This window comes from Lonchura striata, chromosome 8, assembly GCF_050655825.1.
Source record: "Lonchura striata isolate lonStrDom1 chromosome 8, ASM5065582v1, whole genome shotgun sequence".
NCBI classification, from domain to species: domain Eukaryota; kingdom Metazoa; phylum Chordata; class Aves; order Passeriformes; family Estrildidae; genus Lonchura; species Lonchura striata.
In genome coordinates, this window is record NC_140710.1 from 6117542 (window position 1) to 6139521 (window position 21980).

At 43.4% G+C, this 21980-nt stretch overlaps 2 protein-coding genes across 4 annotated transcripts in view; one reads left to right on the top strand and one right to left on the bottom strand.

The window, feature by feature from the left end:
* Positions 1-11748, top strand: part of CC2D1B (coiled-coil and C2 domain containing 1B) — a 27908-nt gene extending 16160 nt beyond the window's left edge. For both annotated transcript variants that reach the window (XM_077785355.2, XM_077785354.2), the window contains 12 exons: positions 226-394; positions 1614-1786; positions 1890-2015; positions 2530-2588; positions 2763-2879; positions 3348-3421; positions 4066-4124; positions 5771-5822; positions 6434-6533; positions 9294-9384; positions 9708-9838; positions 10627-11748. In XM_077785355.2, coding sequence (XP_077641481.2) covers positions 226-394; positions 1614-1786; positions 1890-2015; positions 2530-2588; positions 2763-2879; positions 3348-3421; positions 4066-4124; positions 5771-5822; positions 6434-6533; positions 9294-9384; positions 9708-9827 — 1140 coding nt within the window. In that variant the 3' untranslated portion in view covers positions 9828-9838; positions 10627-11748. The remainder of the gene's footprint in view (positions 1-225; positions 395-1613; positions 1787-1889; positions 2016-2529; positions 2589-2762; positions 2880-3347; positions 3422-4065; positions 4125-5770; positions 5823-6433; positions 6534-9293; positions 9385-9707; positions 9839-10626) is intronic.
* ZFYVE9 (zinc finger FYVE-type containing 9) overlaps positions 11682-21980 on the bottom strand; it is a 56530-nt gene continuing 46231 nt past the window's right edge. For both annotated transcript variants that reach the window (XM_021529383.3, XM_085586254.1), the window contains exons 14-19: positions 19284-19434; positions 18103-18183; positions 16643-16805; positions 15720-15825; positions 14625-14801; positions 11682-14128 (exon numbers count right to left, since the gene is read on the bottom strand). In XM_021529383.3, coding sequence (XP_021385058.1) covers positions 13967-14128; positions 14625-14801; positions 15720-15825; positions 16643-16805; positions 18103-18183; positions 19284-19434 — 840 coding nt within the window. In that variant the 3' untranslated portion in view covers positions 11682-13966. The remainder of the gene's footprint in view (positions 14129-14624; positions 14802-15719; positions 15826-16642; positions 16806-18102; positions 18184-19283; positions 19435-21980) is intronic.

Genomic DNA, 21980 nt, shown 5'->3' on the forward strand with positions numbered 1-21980 from the left:
CATTCTTTTTATTCCATCTATGACTTGCATAGGTCAGCTACCTGCTGGCCTGGCATGGCTCATAAACCTCCAGAAGTTAAAATTTACTATCTGTAAAGCAATGCTCCCCTCAAAAGGGATACCCAAAGGCTGATACAGTGATAACCATGGTTGTTGATGCTTGAGATGCCTCAACTCTGGAAGATATTTTATGCATTTAATATGCATTTCTTTTTGTTTTGCTAGAATGAGCCTCTTCCCCAGGCCCCAGTTGCCAAGAAGCCAACGCAGGTTGTTAAGCCAACTCCAGTTCCATCTGCTGCAGCTCAGGAGAGCTCTCCTGAGCACCTGAAACGAGCTGCATCACCCTCCACCCTGGACAAGGCAGAGTCAATGGATCATCTCCCTCCAGCTGGTAAGTAAAGGGATCACCATTCCCAGTGCTCCACATGCAAGGTGTTTGCTCTAGTTTGGTGAAGACTTTATAATTTAGGTGTGAGCCTGTGAATGTGTCATAGATTTCCTCTGACAGGAGCCTCAGTATGTGTGTGCTGGAGGGCAGACCCAGACCAGCCATGCAGCTTTATATTTCACAGACAGCATGTATAATTATAAGGCTGATTAGGTTTTTTCATTAATTTTGATGTAACAAGATTCATAATGCTTAACTCTGCTTACAGCTGAACTCTCCATATACCCCCATTAAATGGGACAGGTTGCCAGTGTGAATTTTTCATTGATCTAATGGAGCTCCTGACATCACACAGAGTTCTCTGCCTGGTGCTTCACCCAAGGATCTCAGGCTGGCAGTGCAGGCAGGGCTTCATCAATCTCTGCTCTTTCTAAGGTCACTGAGCAGTTTTGTGTACAAGATGAATTGTACAGACAGTAAGGGACAGGCACCACCTCACAGTGTGGTTTGGGCACACACAGGCAGTGCTCAGGCTCTCCCTGATGCCTCGACTGTAATCCCATCCTCCTTCCCTTCTGCCCTGGGTGGTTCCCTCAGGATGAAGTAGAACTGCCTGGCTGACTGATGCACTAACCTGGTGCAGTGTAAAGCAATCTTGGTGTGGTTGTCCTTAATGTTTTGGCAAGGAAAGAAAAGACTCAAGGGTTAATAAGAAACTAAGAGAACAAAGAGAATAAGTGGTTACAAAGAAGCAGATGTGATACCTCTGAGTGGTTCTGCAGATTGGTTCATTGGGGTTCTTTTCTGACAAGTCCAAGAGAGGAAGGAAATTGCTTCAGAGGATGCTCATAATATTAGCTGTTTTTTTAGAAGTTACCATGGAGAGCTGAAAGTTTGGATTCAGTTTCTCCCTTGGACCAGTCAGCTGTGCTGAGTCTGTCTCAAGCCTGCAAATTAGGGGCTGTAATAACTCTTGTGACACTTGTGAAGTGATGTGAGGTTTTTTTGATGAAGGATGCTGTTCTAGAAGGAATCTTGTTTCTTTTTTAATGCTTGAAATTGAAAGTGCCCAAGAAATGGTGGAGTGCAGTAAGGAAATGTCCTAATTTGACATCTGTACTTTCACTGATCTTTTCCTGGCTGTAAACTGAACAGGGTAAACCTGTGTTGGGGGCATCAGCAGTGTCAGATGAGTGAGTGTTTCTGTACAACTGTTTTTCAGTTAGGGAACAGCTGGAATTTCTGGAGAACAGGAAGAAGCAATACCTGAAGGCAGCCATCAAAGCAAAGAGGGAGAACAACCTCGAACAGGCAAAGACATATCTCAGAACAGCCAAGGGCCTTGACCTAAAGATTGAGCAGGCAAAATCTGGCAAAACTGTTGATATTTCCAAGGTTAGTAGGACCGGTAATATTCTGCTTTGTTTCATATTCTTGGATATCTAAGTGCTTACTTTTCCCTATAAGGGCTCTGAAATGTGGAGTTCTTGTGTTGCAGCTGCCATCACCTCCTACAGATGATGAGGGTGATTTTATCTTTGTACACCATGAAGATATCAGACTGTCTCAGAAAGCAGATGAAGTTTATGCACAGCTTGTAAAATTGCTGAAGGATCAACACGAGGTGACCATTTTATATTTTCTAGAAATGTTTCAGAGTTTCTTTTTTACATTTCTGTGGTGTTTTATTAATATTATAATCCCATCATTATTCCAGTGAGATCTTTTTTTTTTCTTTTAAAATTATTTTGATAGAGCATGTCCTAAAATGGCGAATTTTCAGAGTTGGATTCTATGGATAGTTAAAGCCAGAGGGTGTGCTTGAAGGCTTAGGACTAGCAAATTATCACTCTTAAACATGAGCACTCAAGTTTGAAAAAAGTACCTGAATATTAAGACTAGGCCTAAGTTGAACATCATATCTACAGATCAGGTGATTAAAAACTAGTAGGGAGAACAGCTCAAACAGATGCTGTGCTTTGGACTTGAGAAATGGGGTGGTGAATGTTCTTGAGTGACTCAGGAAAATGCCTTGTTTTTCTTAAATTAGATTATCATCAACCTCAGAACAGGGCTAGTCATGAATCTGTGTGTGAGGATCACAGAGTGAATCTCTTTGGTTTTGTTTGTGTTGGCAGAGGTGCTTGCAGTACTCCAAGCAATTCATGCATCTGGGAAACGTGGCAGAAACAACTCGGTAAGACCCCGTGCCTGCTTTCGATCATCCCCCAAAGTGGGTGTGTCATGTTTGAGTCTGCCTGGCCCCCTAAAGATGTCTCCACATTGCTCCCACCCTGGCTGAGGATTGCTCTGTGCTCTGATTTCTGGCATGTGGGGTTTTTTTACTGGATTTTTTTGCCTTTTTCCATAGGTTTGAGAAACTGGCACAAGGTTGTAAAAAGGATATGGAGATCCTACAGCTTGCACGAGCACAGGGAATGGATCCTCCAAGCCATCACTTTGAAGAAAGAACCTTTAAAATGATAAGGTATGGAAAAACAAAAGTATTTCCCAGGCTGGAATGACTTCCCTGGTCTTTTGCCTTGGTTTAGGGAATTTTGGGTTTCAGCAGACTTAGGTTTGCTGAAGGATTAGGCTGAGCATTTCTGAAAGGATGCTCTCAAGAACTTAAATACAAAGAAGTTGTTCTCTATCTTCTCTTGCTGATTCTTTTGTTTTTAAAATGCCTCCAGCTTCCTCTCCTATATTCTGTTTCTTCAGCCATTCCTCCTTCCTCTGTGTTTCTCCCTCAATCCTGTTGCCTCCTGGGCTTTGTTCCTGGCCGCAGAGATATTTTTAGCTCTGTTTGTGTTCTTCCCTTGCTCTGCCGTATTCTGTGGAGATGATCTCTGTAGGAGTGCACTGCTGAAAAAGCTCTGACAAATAGCCATGGCATCCTGGTCTGGGAGTGGGTCAGCTGATGCTGGGATGAACATGCTTTTTTGTCTTTTCACAGGATATTTTCTGATCTCAACAGCACAGAAATGCACCTTCTTATTGTCAGAGGGATGAACCTACCAGCCCCACCAGGTATGTACTGGAAAGGGCATGTGGGTTTTTTCCTCTGAGTAGGTAAAGAAAGTAATGGGGAACTAAATTTCCCTATCTTGAAGGCCACTTTAGGAGCCAGCACTCATTAAAACAAAGTAACCATGTTTTGGGCTCATGGCCCCCCCAAAAAAACTTGAAACAGTATTTTTAAAAAAGCAGAAAGGTGAATTAAGAGAATCTGAGTTCCATCTGGACAGAGAGAGAAAAACTTTAAATTTTCCTGGGTTCACTCATAGCTGGGTCATAGTTAAGGTTTCATTTTTACCTCCTGTTTTGTTACAAACGCTTGCCTATGTGTTGCACAACTTTGGTATAGTTTGACCCTTCAATAGGTTTGCTCCTGCCAGTGTTACTGCTTTTAGCCCCTTGTTCTTGGGAACTTGTAAACCACCTCTGCTAGACTGTCCTAGGACTAACAACATAAAAAACCCAGGTGTTTTCCCTTGGATGCCAACTTTCCATGGATTTTAGTTTGATGGATGGGTTTTTCAGTTGTCAAGAGGCAGGTCATGAGTCCTACTGTAAAACAGTTGGATGCTCTTTGAGAATCCTGCTCAACATGACAGATGCAATGACAATGTCTGTACTGGCTGTTTGGATTGGCTGGTTGTTGTCTCACCCAGGTGTGTCACCAAGAGATTTGGATGCGTTTGTGAAGTTTGAATTTCAGTACCCGAGTGCGGTGAGTGTGTCATGGCTCTTCTGACCCTCAGTCTGTCCCCCCTGCCACTGCATGAGCTTGTGAGGGCTCCAAGGAAAGGGAGAACACTTCTAGACATGCTGCCTGGATCTGCTTTTAAAGCAGATTTATTTTTCTGAGAAGCAGAACTGCTGAGCATGTTGGCTGCAGGTTTGAGCTTTGCGCCTTCCTCTTGGTGCTCTCCACACCTTACCCTTGGCAGGGCGTGCCTGCAGGTTCTGTGTCAGTGCTAAGCCATGCCTACCTCTCCCCCCTGAAGGCACAATCAGGCTCTTTCCAATGTTGGCAAAATGTGTCAATGTTCATTTCTTTCAGGGGTGCAAACACACCCAGAACCAGGGCACTCAAAGTTGTTGCCAAGGGCCACCTTAGATCTCTCTATGTCCTCTTTCCTTAAAAAACCAAGCATTTAAAGGCATTGCTTTTGAGCTTCTCTTAAAATTGTGGAAATGGATTGAAAGAGTTAATCTTTGTCATCAAATAAATGGTGATTTAATTAGGAAATATATCTATAGCTGAAGATAGGACTTGGGCCCTGCAAGTTTCTCTACTAATTACCACTTGTGTGTATGTGCATTTATGTATGTGTATGTATATAAAAATATGTATACACATATCTATTACTTCTTTCCTTGGAATTCCCCAGTGACATCCTGTTCCTCTCACCTTTAAAAGCAGTCTCTGGTCTGAAAAATACTCAAACCTGGGGGCTAGAAGGGCTTCTGAGGAGAGATTGTTCTTTTACTGTCAGTAGAAATCCTGGGGCTTTGCTGCTCTCTCTAAGGCAAAACCAGACCTTGCTCTTGCAGGACTAATGCTTAGGCCTGGGAGAGTGCAGAGCCTAGGTTTCTACCTCCCTTATTTCCACTAAAATTAAATCAATTACCTGTGGGAAATTGGTGATGGTCAGACCAGGTTTGTATTTAGGTTTGTGACTCAAGGCTTTAATGGAGTAACACAATTAGAGTGGCTGAAACCAGAGCTGGTCTCTATGAAAAATTTTTCTGGGGAATGAATAAGAATCAGCATAGTTCCTTTTAATCTATTTTCCTTTGTTTAAAGAAGAGCCAGATCTTTACTCCTTAGCCAACAGTCAAATAAATATACCACCTTTCTCCTTTATAACTGAAATCAGTTTGCAAAGTAGCTGCAATAATTAGGCCACACTGTCCTTGTTCATTCCCCAGAGATTTAGTTTGTACTCTGCTTTAGGTTAAAAGTTAATTCATTTTGGTGGCAGATTGATTGTCAGGGAAAATAATAGTAGGGCAATTCCCTGAATGATTTGTGATGAATTCCTTGTGTAGCTTATTATTCCAGCTAATGCAGGAGGAACAGAATTACTGTCTTGGAAGGTGCACAGTTTGTCATGGAGTTTAACAGCCCCAGTCAGTAACTTATGATGATTGGATTGAATTGACTGTGACTATGTAGCTTATCTATGGCTCTCATATTTAATGTAATGTTTTGGCTTATTCTTTCTGCAGTATTATCCTTGTTACCACAGTGCAATCCAAGTATTTTAGTCTTGAATATACCATGACTCTTCTTATTTAGATAACCCCTAAAATCTTACATTTCTGGTACAGTTTTATGTGATGTCTGCCTCTTTTTTTTTTTTTTAATAGGAGCAACCTCAAAAGAGTAAAACACCTGTAATTAACAATAACAATTGTCCAGGTGAGTCCTTTTTAATGGAACAGCAGGGAAAATGCTGCACCTTGGGAATCCCTGGTCAGTATGGGCTGGTGGCAGACTGTGAACCAGGACAGAGATCCACCCACCACCTTTTTTCTTCTTTCTTATGAAAGGGTTTGTTGGGGGGTGAAGTCCAGCTGCATTGGTAATTTCTTCCCCCTCATCCCAACATTAATGGTAGCTGTTATGTCAAGAATTAAACCAGTATTAATTATATTATCCAAAACACCCCTTCCCAGTCATTCCAGCCTTAACTCTGCTTTTTCTTTGATATTTTGTACCTTTCTCTTTAGCCACAAACCCTGTTTACTTTCTGAAAGACCTATATTCTCTAGTTTTAGCTCTCCAGTACCTTGCTGTCAGCTCACAAAGGCTTGATTTTCCTGCAGTTTGGTTTCTGTCCCTGTAAGGTGAGGGTGACATGAACTGTGGCACAGGGATGGACACACCCTGGGCCTGACTGAATGACCTTCCTGAGGAGGATTCCTGTGGGCCAAACTGAGATAAAAGAGCTCTGAACAGGTGCATGGAATAGAGCCCTGCACACCATTTGACTCCCAGCTTTCTTCCCCTGTGCTTTATTTCACTTGCAGAGTACAACCAGCTGTTCAAGCTGAACATCAACCGGAACCACCGAGGCTTCCGGCGCGCAATTCGCTCCAAAGGAATTAAATTTGAAGTGTTTCACAAAGGGTGAGTCCACAGTTTGCTTCTCTGCTAACAGCTGAAGAGTGCTGGAGCTGAAGTTCATGAAGCACAATCTCTAAGCCAGCACTGAAGAGTTGTCTGGTACTCATGTCTGAGAGCTTTCAAAACGTGCCTGAGCTCTGTAGCTTCCACTCTGGGGGTGAAGGCAGGCACAAATTGAGTGAAGTTGTTTCAGATCAGCTGAGGATTAGTGTGTTAAAGGAGTTGGTGGGACTGAGAAAGCAGTGATTTACTTCAAATTGTTTTGATTCTTACCCAGTTTGGTTTCAGTCATCAGGACTAGAAAATTTAAATATTCTGTGGAATAATTCTGTAGAATAATGAAGTGGCAGCAAAATATGAACAGCAGGAAAGCAGGCAGGAAAGCAGGTGACAGGTGATGGCAGAACTAGAGTTATGGTTTTGTACTTTCATTCACTGGATCTTGCAATACTTCTGAGCACTGCTGGCAGCTGCCTTGAGAGAGACAGACTCCCCTCATCTCAGGGAGCAGGATCACAAAATGAATGTTAACAATGTTTAGGGAGATCATCCTCAGTTCAGGCTCATAACTGAGTTATTCAGAGTAGGAGTGGCCTGTATTCCCTCATCCCTGGTCAGTTGGATCCAGGACTGTGATGGGATGCCAGATAACCTGTTTTTTTGTCTGGTGGCTCTTTGTCCTATTCCTTGTTGCTATTACTGGGCCATGCAGAAATTGTCCATAGGTTTTCTGAGATGGTTTTCAAGTTGCAGATGTTTCAGTTTGTGACCTGAAGTCCCACTGTTTTACTCCAGATCATCCATTGGTGTCTCTGTTGAAGCAAACGTTGATTTTCTTTTTTTTTTTTTTCTCCTGTTAGTCCTGACTGCTCTGTGTTCAAGATCCCCCCTCTTTTTGTAAAAGCTCAGAAAGTGTTTACATTTATTTAAAATGGGGGTTTTATCACTTTTTCCCAGCCATCTCCGTGGGAGAAAGGAGAGGATGAAGTGATCCAGGCTCTTTTCTTAAGACTGCTCCCTGTCTTTTCTAAGACTACAAATGAATAATACTTCCAGAAATGCTTTTGTGGATGTTGTAGCTTTGGGGTCTCTGATAGTTCCTTGACCATCTCCCAAGAATTATTTTTGCTCAGTGAGCAAAGGAGACTTGTTTCAGGTCATATATATTAAACTTTAGTTTAACAACACTTTCAAGTGAAAACTCAGCAATGTATTTTTCCAAAGGAAGAGTCTCTTTTTGAGCCTCTCCTAAAAGCTTCTGAAGATGAAAGGGGATTTCCCCAGAGCTGTTTCTGAAGCCATAGCCTAGAGCAAGTTCTCAGTCTTCACAGCAGCCCCCTGGAACTGAGCAGGGATGAACCAGTCTTTATTGTTTCTTGAATTATAAAATGGAAAAATGCTTTAAAAAATTGAGCAAGAATTGCTGATTCTCTGAAGTTTATGAGCAAAGTGCCCCACATGCTGCAGTAGAATTACATAACTCTACATTTTAAGGTGCTTGTGAAGAAAGTATTCCAACATGTGAGCTAAGAAACTCAGAACTTTCCTAAATTATTCTGTGAGTCTGCTGTGGCCTCACTGATTGAGAGTCTCAGTCTCCTGTTGCCACCAGTGATGTGATCATGAGGTTCCATTAACGGTATTTGAGTTTCCATTGAATATGTCAAGTCTTGCTTATAGTATCTTAGTATCTGTTAATGATAGTAGGAAGAAAGGTGGAGGTTTTGGGGCTGTGGGGGATGGGTTTTTACTTTTGTTGGTTTGGTTGCTTGTTTTTTTCCTGAAATAGAGTGGGTAAAAAAGGAAGTTTCTGAAATCTTGGAAAATTTCCAAGAAAACACAGAAGGTGTGGCTGAGTTATCTTTTTTAACTCCAGACTCTCTAGAGTTTAGTTGTTTATCAAGCCTTTTGGAGGCTGGTTCAGGGAGATGCTTGGATGCAGGCAAGGAAATGTGCTTTGAGCTGAACAATTCTGTGGAATTAGGGTGGTTTAGTCTTGGTTGTTGCCTTTTAGAGGAGTTGGTCTGGGTAAGGGTTGTAACACCTCTCTCTGTGCAGGTGAAGATTGACTTATGGCCGATTAAACTGTTCAACACAAGTGACTACAGCAGGCAGTTCCTTGTTTTCCTCACAAGATAAAAATGCTTCTGTCCTTAATTCCAGCAGACTGGAAATCCTAAAATTATAGTTTTTGACTGTTAAAACTACCAGAATGTAGGTGAATCAAAACAATAGCTGAAACGTTCTTATTTACTGAAGTTGTTTTGATTTATCAAGACAAAACAGAACGATTCATGTGACTGTTTCCTAAAAGCAGTTTGCCAAAAGAAACAGGTGCCTGTGAAATGTTTGTTTTGCTGGGAGATGCAACTTCTTTGGGAATTCCTTCAGCCTATTCTGTTAAACAGCCCCAAGCAGAGGATGGCCCTGTCCTGGCCACTGGGACCTCCTTCCCTGTCACCCTGGGCAGGGACAGAAGCTGCTGCCACTCCAAGTGCTGATTTAGTTGGTTGTTTTTCTTCACTGCTGTCCTCATCTTTACCTTGGTTGCAAAAGAATAATTAACAAATGAGTACTTTCTTATCTTGTTCCTTGTAGTCTTGTTTTTAAGGGTTTGCCTCTGGCACTGTGGTGTGCAGGGTTCTAGGAGCATGTCCTGACCAGCCCTCATGGATGTGGGGATGGAGCAGATAGTGATGACCTCTGGGCTTGTTTTCTCTTCAATGTTCTGACAGTCTTTATCCCTTCACTTCTTCGGCACAGATCCTTTTTCAGAAGTGACAAACACGTGGGGACAGCACACTTGAAGCTGGACAAGCTGGAATCAGAATGTGAAGTTAGAGAGATCATTGAGGTAGGTTTTTGGGTTGAGGTGTGTTCTTCTGCTCAGTATTTCAACCCAAAGGGGAAATGAGTATCTAGATCACATAAATGTGTGAGTGCAGTTGAGTTTTGTATCAGGTGAATTTGATAACCTGCCTGGGTTGTGGGGGACGTGCTCTGCTGAGTTCCAGTCCAAGGAAGTGCTTGGCTGTGACACTCCCAGCACTGCAGTCACCTGCAGGGATCTCTGTCACCCTCAGGCCATGGGCAGATAGACTCACAGTTGCCTGAGGCTCTATAGTTTAACATTATAATCCCTATTTGTCCTAACTGCTTTTTTTGTGGTTATTTCAGATTTTTGATGGCAGAAAGCCCACTGGAGGGAAACTGGAGGTAAAAGTGAGACTCAGGGAGCCCCTGAGTGGTCAAGATCTTCAAACAGTTACAGAGAACTGGCTGGTCCTTGAACGTTAGTTTTGTCTGAGGTATGAACACTGTGTCCAGACATGGTCTGGGCAGGACTTGACAGGGAAGCTCTGCTTGGATAATTGAATAAAGGTCAATGTTGGCATTGACCTAATTACACTACTCTGACCTCAGTAGCATTCCTCTTTATATTTGTGGTGGAGAGTTGACATAATTTCATAAATGAGGTTACAGAATCTCTGATTGGTTTGTATCTCAAAAGATGCTGTTTCACAATCACTTGAAATACAGGGACAACTCCTGCTGTTGCCTTTACTAAGAATATTATTTAGAAAATAAGTGATAAGTAATCCTTCTTCCTTTGCTTGATCTCCTGAAGCCTCTGTGCTCCCTCTTCCTTAGCATATGGTTTCACTTTACATTTCTAAATGGCAGTTAAGCAAATATTCATCAGCTTCAGAGTGACATCACCTGTTTGGAAGCAAAGATGTGGCAAATGGTACCAGATTGTAGAGACTGAGGTCTCATTTCAATACAAGAGTTACCATTTGGGTATCAAAGGGCCTGTTTTAGTGGTTTCCTCCCAGCCAAGGAGGTTAGGAGATCCCGTGAGCTCCAGTCAGGCTGTGGGACACGTTTGATGACCATACCTGAAGTAACAACTTGGCCTCATGCCCAAGCACTTTCCATCGCTGGAGCTTAATAATTTTGCTCCATTGATTTTCCTCGTTGACCATCCAGAACCTTGGTGTCAGCACTTGCCATATAATGTCTCCTTGAACCGTGAGCATCTGTTCTACTCTGCAGCAAGGAATTCTGATGGGTTTGTTTGTGTTGTTTTCCCCAGATCCGCAGGAATGTTGGAAGTCGTGGGCTGAGCGAAGGCAGGAAGATGCTGCTAAGCTGCAAGCACCAAAGATGTTAAATGAATGCACTACTGAACCTAATGTCTATTTTGATAACAGCCATAGTGCTTATTAATAACTCCAAGGCAAACGGGAGGCTCTGGGAATGCGCTGCTGCAGGGGTTGGGACCGCTCTACCCAAAATAGACAGAATTGCCTTAATGTGGGACTACTGATGTAGCACCAGGACGAATGTTACATTAACTATGCAGAGTGCTGTGGGAAAGGTTTAGCCCTTTAAAAATTCCCTGTGGCAGTGCCAGAGCTTTTTGGTTAAGTCACAGGTAAGACCTTCACCAGAATTCCTATTCCCAAGTGTCTGAGCAGCCGGTGTGGTTCAGTGAACAGTCTGCTCCTGCTTTGTCTGTCCTCTCCTATCCAGGCCTGTTTGGTTTGGGGTCTTTTTTTGTTTCCTAGATCAGAGGAGAGCTCTCGGGCAGCAGTTCAGGGGTGCCAGTCCCTCCTCTGTGCACACCCTTGGCACATGAGGTTCCAAGGGCTGTCCCTTTCTGAAGGAAAGGCCCCAGGGCTCCCCTGCAGGTTGGTGTTTACAGACCTCTGTTTTTGTTCTGGCTCCCAGTTGTGTGCTGTGCTTGCTGCACTGCTTGTCCAGCACAGAAGGGTACTGTGCCTTCATTCATTTAATGTAAAATGAAAGAAAAAGTACACTAGACTCCACTGCTTCCCAAATGTTCCTTGTATTTTTACAAAAATAGGCTTTTACAATTCTTCCAGGTGATGGGGAAAATAGTCTCACTTTGTCCTTTAAGAAAACTGGATCATGACTTATTTTCAGGAATGCTTTTTGATCAGCAGCATACAAGAAGGTACTAAATCTGTTTGTGTTTTTAAATTTCTGTGAGCTAACAGAAACCAGGGATCTCCAAGGGGAGAATGTGCCTGTGCCAGGGATGGGCAGGCTGGGAGACAGAACAGAGTCCACAAAGGTCAGGCAGATCTGCCTCTGTCTTCCTGAGCAGATGAAGACAATACAGTGTTTAGTTTTTAATTTCAATAAATTTAATATACAAAACTACATGTTGAAAATAAAAATATAATATGCAGTTTTTTGCAGTGTTAACTAACTGAATTTTAAAAGTACAATTTTTTTCTAAACAAGTACTCATTTCTTAACAACATGGTAATTAAGGTCATTTCAAAGGCTATGGTTGAAGCAGACATGTCAGTCACCAGTTGATAGTGTTTTGCACAAACAGAATCCAAACCTAAAAGACTTCTGGGGCAAAGGAAGAGAAGATAAACATTTTTCACCTCTTTACTGCATTATTAAGCCTAACAATGCAACTGAAGTAACTGGAAAGCTGCTGCTGTGGCAAAGCTGAAGTGCAGGCTCTAGGAGGAAGATTATTACCAAGTTTTTGGAATGCTCCTCCAGCTGTGGAACCGTGCCTACACCGTGTCGTGCCAAGCTGTGTCCCAGAGTGTGCAGAACCAGGGTGCAGAGGGGGATCAAGTGGCCTCAGTCCAGCTGGGCTGCACAGGCACCTCGGCAGGAGCAGGGGTGGGTCACAGCTCCTACTCTGGCCAGCAGGAACCACTAAATGAGCTGCATTAATCACCCAGCCTCTCCCAGTGCCAGAGGTAAGGCTTCACTTGGATCTGACACCCTTTAAAGTCTGATAGTGTGCTCCCTCTTGCTGGCCAGCTTTTGTTTGTGGAGTTGGCCCCAGTTCCCTGGCTGGGTCATGCCAGTTATTACTTGGAACGTTGGATTTTTCATACTTTGGCTTTTTGAAAAGCAACAGCCATTTATTCCCAAGTGCACTCTGTGCAGACACTGGGCTGCCTTTCCATAAAACCTATCACTCTCTGCAGTTACCTTTCCCTTGCCCAGACAATGGTGTTGATTTGTTTAAAAACCAGAGCTTCAGTCTCTCAGTGGCCTGGCATTTCTCTTTCTCTTTGCAAGGCCACTGGTGGTATTTTGTCACAGCACAGCCCAACCAGGCCCTGCTGCTTACCCCCAGAATGGATGGCAATAGGGGGTGCCTGACACCACAAATGTTCACCATTAGTTAGCACCTCTCTTCTCAAATTAATTTGTTCTAATCAGGAGGAGGAACCTTCACCCCTCTTCCTGGGAGGAACTCAAACGAGCTGCTTTGCCTGACTGGCTAAACAAACCAAACCCCTTCTCCTGCTTACAGCTCTTGCCACTGGTTAGCAGCTTTCCATGGAGACAGTAAGAACATGGAACCACATTTCCTCTGGCTGATGCTCAATTCCAGCTGCTTAATGCTCTGGCAGACATGAGCAGCTGCTCTCCTTGCCAAAGCCCTCAGGTGAGACCAAGAGCACTGGGCCGAGTGCACATGTTCAGAACTGACCACAAAGCCTTTTTCAGCAGAACATGCAGGAACAGCCACTCTACACTGGTATCACAGGTAAGCTTGGACATGGGGCTGCAGTGTGAAGTACAAGCTGGCCTGGGTTACGTGACACTGGCATTACACTACAGCAAACAGCAGGGAGGGGACAGAGCTGCCCTGGGTGGGACTTGCCTCTAAAAAGCAGGACCTACTGGGGACAAGGAACAAGATGGAACTGCACTTTAGGGCTGATCTTGCCTCTGCTTCAGACGTATTTGTAAACAGGGTACAGAATAGCAGAGTTGTAGGAGATCACAGAAACCTGCCCAAAGTGACAGACTTTTGTGGTAGAGGAGAAAAGGAAGCTAGCCTATTACACACACAGAACTGCAGAGAGATGCCTGTCCTGCTCCTCTGGATGCACAAACAAGGTTATGGCTAGGGAATCTCTCCCTATCTCTCAAGGGCTTCTCCAAACTTATTTCAACCAATAATCTGGTCAAAACAATGTAAACATTACTTTTTAATGTCTATAGAATAACCACAAATGGCATTAGGATGAGGTCAGAATGGAGGTCTTGATTGTTTCTTACATGTCCATCTACAGACAGTACAAGGTTGAAATTCCACTTTTTATTTATGCCCCAGATCTTTGCACCCTTTGAGCATTTAGAGTACATGACTGTAAGTCTTTAAACATGAGCATTTTTCTAAACAGTAACAGAAGTGGATTAGCTGCAAGGATAACATAGCCATGTTGTAGTAGAGAAGCTGCCCTGATCCTCTGGTTGTTGACAATGCATAGAAGATTTAGAATTATGGAACAACTGTCCCACCCCCCTCCCCCCCTTCCCCAATAGTGTTAACAAAAGCTTAATTTTCCAGTTTTAAAGTGCAAATGATTCAGATACAACTGCTGCTGGAACAGGTCTGAACAGAAAATGAAGTCCTCTTATGAGATGTTTTCCAGAATATAAAAGATGAGCTCCATTATGACTGGCCCCTCACTCAACTGACAGGCCCCTCCATGAATCACTGGCACTAAGGCACTGTCCAGGTCATTCATGTATTGACAGGGCAGTGGCTGTCCATTGCTCCCAGCTTGATAACCAACCTAAAAAATACAAAGAGTGGGTTTTAAGAACAGGACACGAGGCTGTGAGTCAGGGGGCAGGAAGGGAGAAGGAGCTGTGGTATCTCCCAGGGAAGTCAGGAACTTGAACTGGATCGAGCAGGCACTAAAGCAGCTTTTCCACTTGACTTTGTGCTTGTCTTCCCAGTGGATGCCTAAGCAAAAGGAAGCTTTTTCTGTTTTCTCAAAGCAGCTCCTTGGGATGAGCAGGACCCTCACATTTGCTGGCAAAAAGGCCAATTAGGAATCTTCTCTGAGCACAGAGCAGGTGCTGCTTGTGCCATACGGGGGTCAAACCTACGTTAATTCAGGCTGAGCACTGGATCTAACAGAAGACCAAACAACAGCCAGCACCATCTGATGAGCATCTGATACTGGTACTGCTTCAGCATTCTCCTGGTTTAAGTGTTGTATTCCTGTTCTGGGGAATGAACAAGAGAACAACCCCCCAGTTAAACTCAAACTACTGAAGACTTACTTGATCTGAATCCAGTGTAACACGCAGACCCAGCTTCGTCATTCCATCCTCTTTCAGCAGTTTCAGATGAGGACACAGAGCCAGACAGAAAGCTTTTGCCACATTTTCAGTCAGTCTGCTGTGATCAGCTGGGTCACTCAGACCATTGTGTTGCTCATCATTTTCTAGAAAAAACACCTGAAGGGAAGAATCAACACAAGACACAACACTTGGCTTTTCTAGAAAATTCGGGTGAGATGTCATTTAAACTTTTAAAAATGAAGATTTAAAAAGTAACTGTTCAGAGGAGCCCAGCAAAACCCACTAAAGGCAAGTCACCTTAGGGAGAAAAAAAACCAAACTTCAGAAGAAAGATTTAAATTTAAATAGTCCTCTGAAACCTCTTAGATCTGGTCAAAAGCCTTGCTATGGAAGTTCACTATGTATTGCACATAGTTTTAATAAAAACCTGGTTTTAAACAGATACTAAGTTCAGAAAAATTACACTTTTAATACAAGCCCGAAGATCTCTGCTATTTTTGCCACTGAACTTGTTTCTGTTGAGCCTGAGTGAACTGGGAAAAAAGGGCACACAGGGGCCAAGCTGCAGAATAAGGAACCTGGTTCCTCCTCAGCAGGCAAAGTGAAACACTTAAAGAAATATTTTGACACCAGCATTTGTATGTTGGCAGAGTTACAGCCAACATCAGCCATGCAAGCAGTTTCTGCATGATTTATGCCACAGCACTTTAACATGCAACATTTTAGAGAAAGTAGCTTGAAATAACATTTCTAAAAAACAATTTATATTAAGATTTGTCTCCATGTAGAAAGGCAGCTTTTAACACCAAGGCAAATGAAACCAACTGTTCCTGTGTGTAAGGCAGTGGGTGTTGTGGTCCCCCCCATGCTGAACACCCTGATGTGAGCAGTGGTGGCCGGTGCAGCACGGGCTGTGGCTGTGTCAGGGGGAGGATGCTTTACCCCGCAGGATGCCACGGTGCAGCTCCCTGTGCAGGCAGGAAAGGCACCACAGCCTCGTGGGGAAGCACAGCCTGCTTTCCTGGGGTGACTGGGGGTGCACTGCTGGCTGCAGTGCTGGGCTGACTGACCCACCTCTGTCCACCGGATCACCTTCCCGTTGGCCTTGTACTCAGAGCCGTGGAATATCTTCACACTGGTTATAGATTCCATGGATTTGCCATCAATGGGGCTCACAACGCTGCAAAAGGGAGGGAGGAGGGTGAGCTCTGGCTCAGCACAAGACCCTCTGCAGAAGAGAATGACCTTGGAATCAAAGGGCAGTTCCTGAAAGGGGTGACATGCGTAATGCAGGTGCAGAAGGACCTTCCTGGAAGGTTTCCAACAAAGCTTTGCAGCAGAGCTGAGATCCTGTAAGGTTCTGACAGAGTAATGAGGTGTTTCATACAGGTTGGATTTTTGCCCCTGTGTAAACTCAGTGTAGGCCATCAATACCTGAAACACAACTTACACAGCCCAGGACTTGATTGCAGAACCTAAGATTGATCTGGAGAGCCTGAAACTACAGAAATATCCTTTCTAGGTGCTGAGCCCTGAAATATGGAATCCATCACAACAGCACTTTACTGCCATAAATACTTCAGCTGCCAAATCCACCTTCCTTTTGGCTTAACTATCAAGTGTCCAAAGATACAGTTGATGTTCAGCAATTTTGTTTCCAGCTCTACTTAATGCAAACTAAGCACCAACAGAGCAAAGTGACCACAATGTGCAGGGTTCAGCACTGAGAGCTGGAGACAGGTAAGTAGTTTCCAATAACTGGATATTGGCAATGCCAAAAAAAATCCATAGCACTGCCAATATTCTAAATTTATGTCCCAAGCTCTGGTATCTCAATTCCATTTTCATTACAATTAATTGCATCTTATCACTCAAAACAGAGGTGCAGACTTTTAATTCCTATTGATTTGAAGACTCATGTGCCTTACAATTGTGCCTCACTTACTCATGTGCCTCACTTAAAATTTTTAACCAACATCAAGTGTTCCTCTACTTACCCCTTATTAAAGTTTTTATCATCTTCTACCCACTGAATATGAACGTGTTCCTGAGGGTCTTCAGCATCTACTTTGCCACAGGTGATGGTGAAGTCTTTCATCTCTCTCAAGGCCTGTCTCAAAGAGTCCATGTTCTCAGCAGTTATCTGAACCATCACTCCATCTAGGGAACCAAGAAATTCTCATAAGCCAAGATAAGCCATGCCAAACAGAGCCTACTGTTTACAAGTAAGGTTAACATTTAACAGTGCTCCATAAACCCACTTCTGAACAGTCACATTCCTAAAATGCAAACCTGCTGAGTGCTGATGAGGGAACACACAACAGTAAGAGATGGGCAGCTCCCAGGTGAAATCAGCTGTGGCAAAGTCCCTCTAAGTTTGCCTCACAACCTGACACCTGCTCTAGGTCACCCTCAGAAACCCCACATGACACTGCTCCATTGGCTCTGGAAGCAGCAGTCCAGCAGTGACAGTGTTTGAGAAGTCAGTGCTTGCCTGACAGTGGCAAAAGATACAGAATTTGAATTCACAGAATTAAGGTTGAAAAGACCTCCAGGATCATCCTGTCAAGTCATTAACCCAGCACCACTTTGGGTGAATCTCAGTTATGGCAAAAATAACATGAGTGAAACACTTCCCCATGTAGAGACTGAGTCTCCCTGTGCCTCTGTCTTACCCTAAGCTCCAATTAGGCACAGGAAAGGGCACAATGACCTGCAAGCTCTGGTGGCAGTGGGCTGCCCAGGGACCCCACCCATGGCTGCACACTCAGAGCTGTGAGCCTGGAGCTGGTGCAGCACCAGGAGCTCCTGCTCACCTGTGGGGCTCTGCCAACTGACTGCTCATGTGGGCACCACCAAGGGCAGGGACACTGCTACACCACTGCCTGCACTGTCACAGGTGCAGGGACTGACTGCACAGCTGTGCAGCTCTGCTAGCAGGCATTAACAGCTTCCAGCTGGAGCACCCCAGCAGCAGCTCCTGTGACACAACAAATCTGAGAGGGACCAGCTCAGTGCTCTCACAACCTGTCATGTTCTCACCTGCCCACATACAAGCACATAAACAATGCACGTTCATACCCTTGCACACTGCAGAGCTATTTGGTAGCAGAGGAAGTTTAGGAGGGCTTTCTCTGCTGGTTGGTAGATTACACATTATTCTGTATTTCTTATGCTCACAATTTCCTCATTCAACCCAAACCAGTGAATTGATCACAGGCTCCCAAGCCAAGTATTTCATATCTTACCCTGATTTTCCTGGGACCCTGTTTTGCAGCATCTGCACAAATTCCTCCTTGTTAAAGGGAACTGTGTGGTTTTTGCTTAGAAGTAGGATAAAGCTGAAGCAGCAGCCAGACTCCAAGGCCCAAGGCATATGAGCAGAGAGAGCCCTTTCAGCTGCAGAGCTGAGCTGGGCAAAGAGAGAAGTGTTTCAAGCAAGCAGTTCAGTTCTTACCTTCCACTATACTGGATTTGGCAAGGAAGCCTGAGGAGGATTTTAAAGCTCCACTGAACACAAAGAAGCTGGCACCAGTCACTGCAATAACAACAACAGGAGAGATTTACTGAGGCTTTTGTCAAAGCAATGCCTTACCCAAGAATCAGGTATCAGCTCTATTGGCCACAAGAGGTGATTACCCTGAATGAGGACAAATGCTGCTTGGAATTATAGTGCCTGTATTGCACACCATAAACTTGGATATGCAAAGGCAGTTATGTTCTAAACTGGATTACAGTTTTTGTCTAAGTTAATGCTTGTACTTTATCACTCTCCCTATCCATGCCCTACACACCTCTGAGTTTCAGAATTACTAATTTGGGGCAACCAAATACACATTTACTTCTAAATGTTCCTACACAGGTGGCAGATTGTGACTGAGCTGTTTATGGATGACACTAACACCAACCCAGCAGCAAGGCCACAGCTCAAAGCCACTTGACTTAAAGGAAAATTATCTTCAGTGACTACTAAGCATCATGAACTTCCTGCTGGAAATCCCTCTTCTTGTCCCACAGATGAAGTTAACAGAAGTCAGACAAGACCATCAGTCCCAAGTGACATTCCATGCCAGTACATCTGCTGGAGTCACCAGTGACACTTGCAAACCATCCAAAGCAGCCTCTGTCTTGTTCTCATTTGGAGATTATATAAATGTCTTTCCCAGAAATGTCCCCAAACACACAACATTTAAATTCTCAGCACACAGCTGCTGCAGCCCTTCAGCCTAGTGTAACAAAAATATACCCTGGAAATTAGATGGTCTAATTAAGGTGAAAATGAGAAGCTGCTTGAAGATGCATTATTACAATGCTCCTGTGGTTGCTTATTCCTATTGAACTTTCTGTCCTACTGAATCTAGTCTTTCACATAGTGTAGGATCAAGCACAGGAAACCACAGCCTCACCTGTACATCCCACAATGCCAAAGGCAGCTCTCATTATTAATGGAGAGATGTTGCCTAAGCCAGTTCCAGCACAAAGCTGCCCAGTCAGGGACACCAGTGGTCAGACTGATTTTTCTCTATAAAAACCTGAGTGAAACTCAGCCAAACCCAGCTGTAGCCAATTCACAAAGCTGGGGCAGCAACACAGGGGCCAAGCAGCCACACAGAGCAGCAGAGCCAGGGCTCCCCTCACCTTTCCTGGGCTGGTTGTGGATGCTGATGGCCTGTGTCTGGTAGTTGCCGTCGTCATTCTGCACACACACCAGATGTGAGTCTGCCTTCTCATTGAAACACGCTCCCCCTGCCAGCACGTGCTCGTTGGATTTGTTCATGGCTTTCATCATCTGCAAACACAAAGCTTTAGCATTTCCACCCAGCTCATCAAGCAGTTCATAAATAGGTCGTTCTTGGAGCAGTTTAATCAGAAGCTTCTCAAGTTCTCATATTCCATGTCAGGTTTTAGCACTCAGAGCCCTAAACTGCTTTTGAGAAGAGGGTTCAGGTCTTTTACTGCCTGGATACTTTAAAGTGCCATCTTGTGTGCAATTAAGATAAGTGGTATAAGGGATAGCTGAGCTACAGAAATTGCAAAAGCTGTTATCTCTGCCTGGTTTTAAAAACACACGGGGAAAAAAGCCATGAGAAAAACCCTGGGAGGAAATACTTGGCTTGTTTACACAATACAGTTGGTAATGACATAAATCATAAATGCCCCTCCACAGTTCAGTGCCACATGGGCTCTCAGACTGCGGCCATTTCATCCTGTACTGCCACAGCCAGACATTAAAACTTCAGTGTCTCTGTGCTTCACCTGTATGAACTGGTGAAACTGGCATCAATGGCCCAATTTAAGACTTCTAAAAAACATCAAAATTTTCTTTTGCTGCAAAGGAGGCCTCCAGAAAGCATCCAAAAAATTTGTGACACATTTGCCCTTCTGCTGACTATTATCTAACATACACCGAGTTAGACAAAATACCCCTGTAGATTATATAGTTTCTTTTCTCCACTATTCCTCTTCATGGAGATTCAGACTTGGTGATTTTTGATACAAAAGAAAACTGAGGGAGTCACCCAACTCTGGAATTTGTTTCAAACAGGAAAATTACATGTTTGCTTAAAATAAAACAAGTCAAATTAAATGACACAAATCCCCCTGCAGTGAAAACCCAGAAAAATACTGAATTATTTGACATATCCTAACAGCACTCACACTCCCACCTCTGCTTCCTGGAGCTCATAAGCATCCAGGCTACACACAACACATTTGTCTCTCTCAGTCCAACGTAAAACTTTAATTACAGTGTTAGGAACATTAACTTATTCTTGCTATTGACAAATGTTCGCAGGTGTAATGTTTGGGGAAGAAACTGATTTTGCATCAGACAACAGTGTCTTTCATTCTCCAGTTGATCATGCCATGCTCCAGACACTGGGTTTTAGCTCCAGAACAGCCACGTTTATGGAGCCCAGCAGTTGCCTTCAGCACAACAAGAAATAACTGGATGTGGCAACTGTGCTTCCTTAGAAGGCAACTGATTAAGAAATTACAGTCACCTTTGCTGAGGAACTAAACAGACAACTAGGGCCCTCTAAGCTATAGAACATTTAAATGATTTTGAAGACAAAATATGTATTTAATAGAAAAACTATATATGAACGTGTAATTTGTTAATCACAGGTTGAAATTTCCCCATTTAATACACACATGAGATTTCAAATTAGTTTTTCACTTTTTAGATATTGAAAACATCCAAGTAAGTCCTTTCTAATTAAATAAAAGTAAAGGTCTTATTATTTAATTCATCTTGAGACTGGCTCAGTTGGTTAGAGGAAGGTGATGGTAACACCAAGGTCATGGATTTGATCCCTGTATGGCCCATTTACTGTTGGACTCGATGATCCTTTTGGGTCCCTTCCAACTCAAAATATTCTGCAAATTTTAATTCAAAGTAAACTCATGAAAAATTCCTATTAATGCGACTTTTGAAATGAATCACAAGCCATGAACAATGTTAAATAAGTAACAATTTCTCCATTTAAAAGTTGGATCCTTTCATCACACTGGGAAGGGAACCTGAGCACAATGCAGAGGTTTTGCTACATCCCTGACAGAGGAATTCCCTCAGTCCTGCTCAGCCCATGCCTGCACAAGTGGAGCTGACACCTTGCAAACACCAGGCACAGCTGACACTGAACTGCATTGTCTGTGCCATTCCAGACTGAATTCATTCAGACCTCACTGACCTCTCCCCTTCCGGCACAACTGCATCAAAAATTAAAACACCTTTTAACAGACCCTTTATCTTCATCAATTTAATATTTTTCAAACTTCATAAAAGAACACTTTTTTTTCAATGAATCTTTTTTACTCACTTATTTAACTCAATGCTTCTTGCAGGGAAACTCTCTCTTGAGATAAAGCTGCATTCTGCTCTGATCTTACAAGAACCTTACAAATACCATTCTGCTCAGGAGGTTTGCTCTCACCCCAGCTCTGACAGGTTTCAAACTACCACGTTAACCCCCTCTCTTCAGACAGAACATGAAATCAATCCCTTTCTCCACTGTTCCCTTTCATTACTGTTCAAATACCTCCTCCCCCAGCTTTCTCTAGTTAGCAGCACTAACTCCTACAAATGCTGACTGACTTTCTCACACCAGAAACCAAGTATAGAATTTCAATGTTGAGGGAACTTTTACATAAAATAATCAGCAATTCAACAAATACTACTCAAATGCTTTGAGTGGGAACACACAACACAAATGAGAAAAGCTAATACATGCTTTCTTCCTAGTTTACCTTGAGTGTAAAGTTTGTCAACTTACTTGCTCAAATCAAACATATGACACTTTATGTAAATGGTTCAAAATCCTTAAGAAAAAGAGT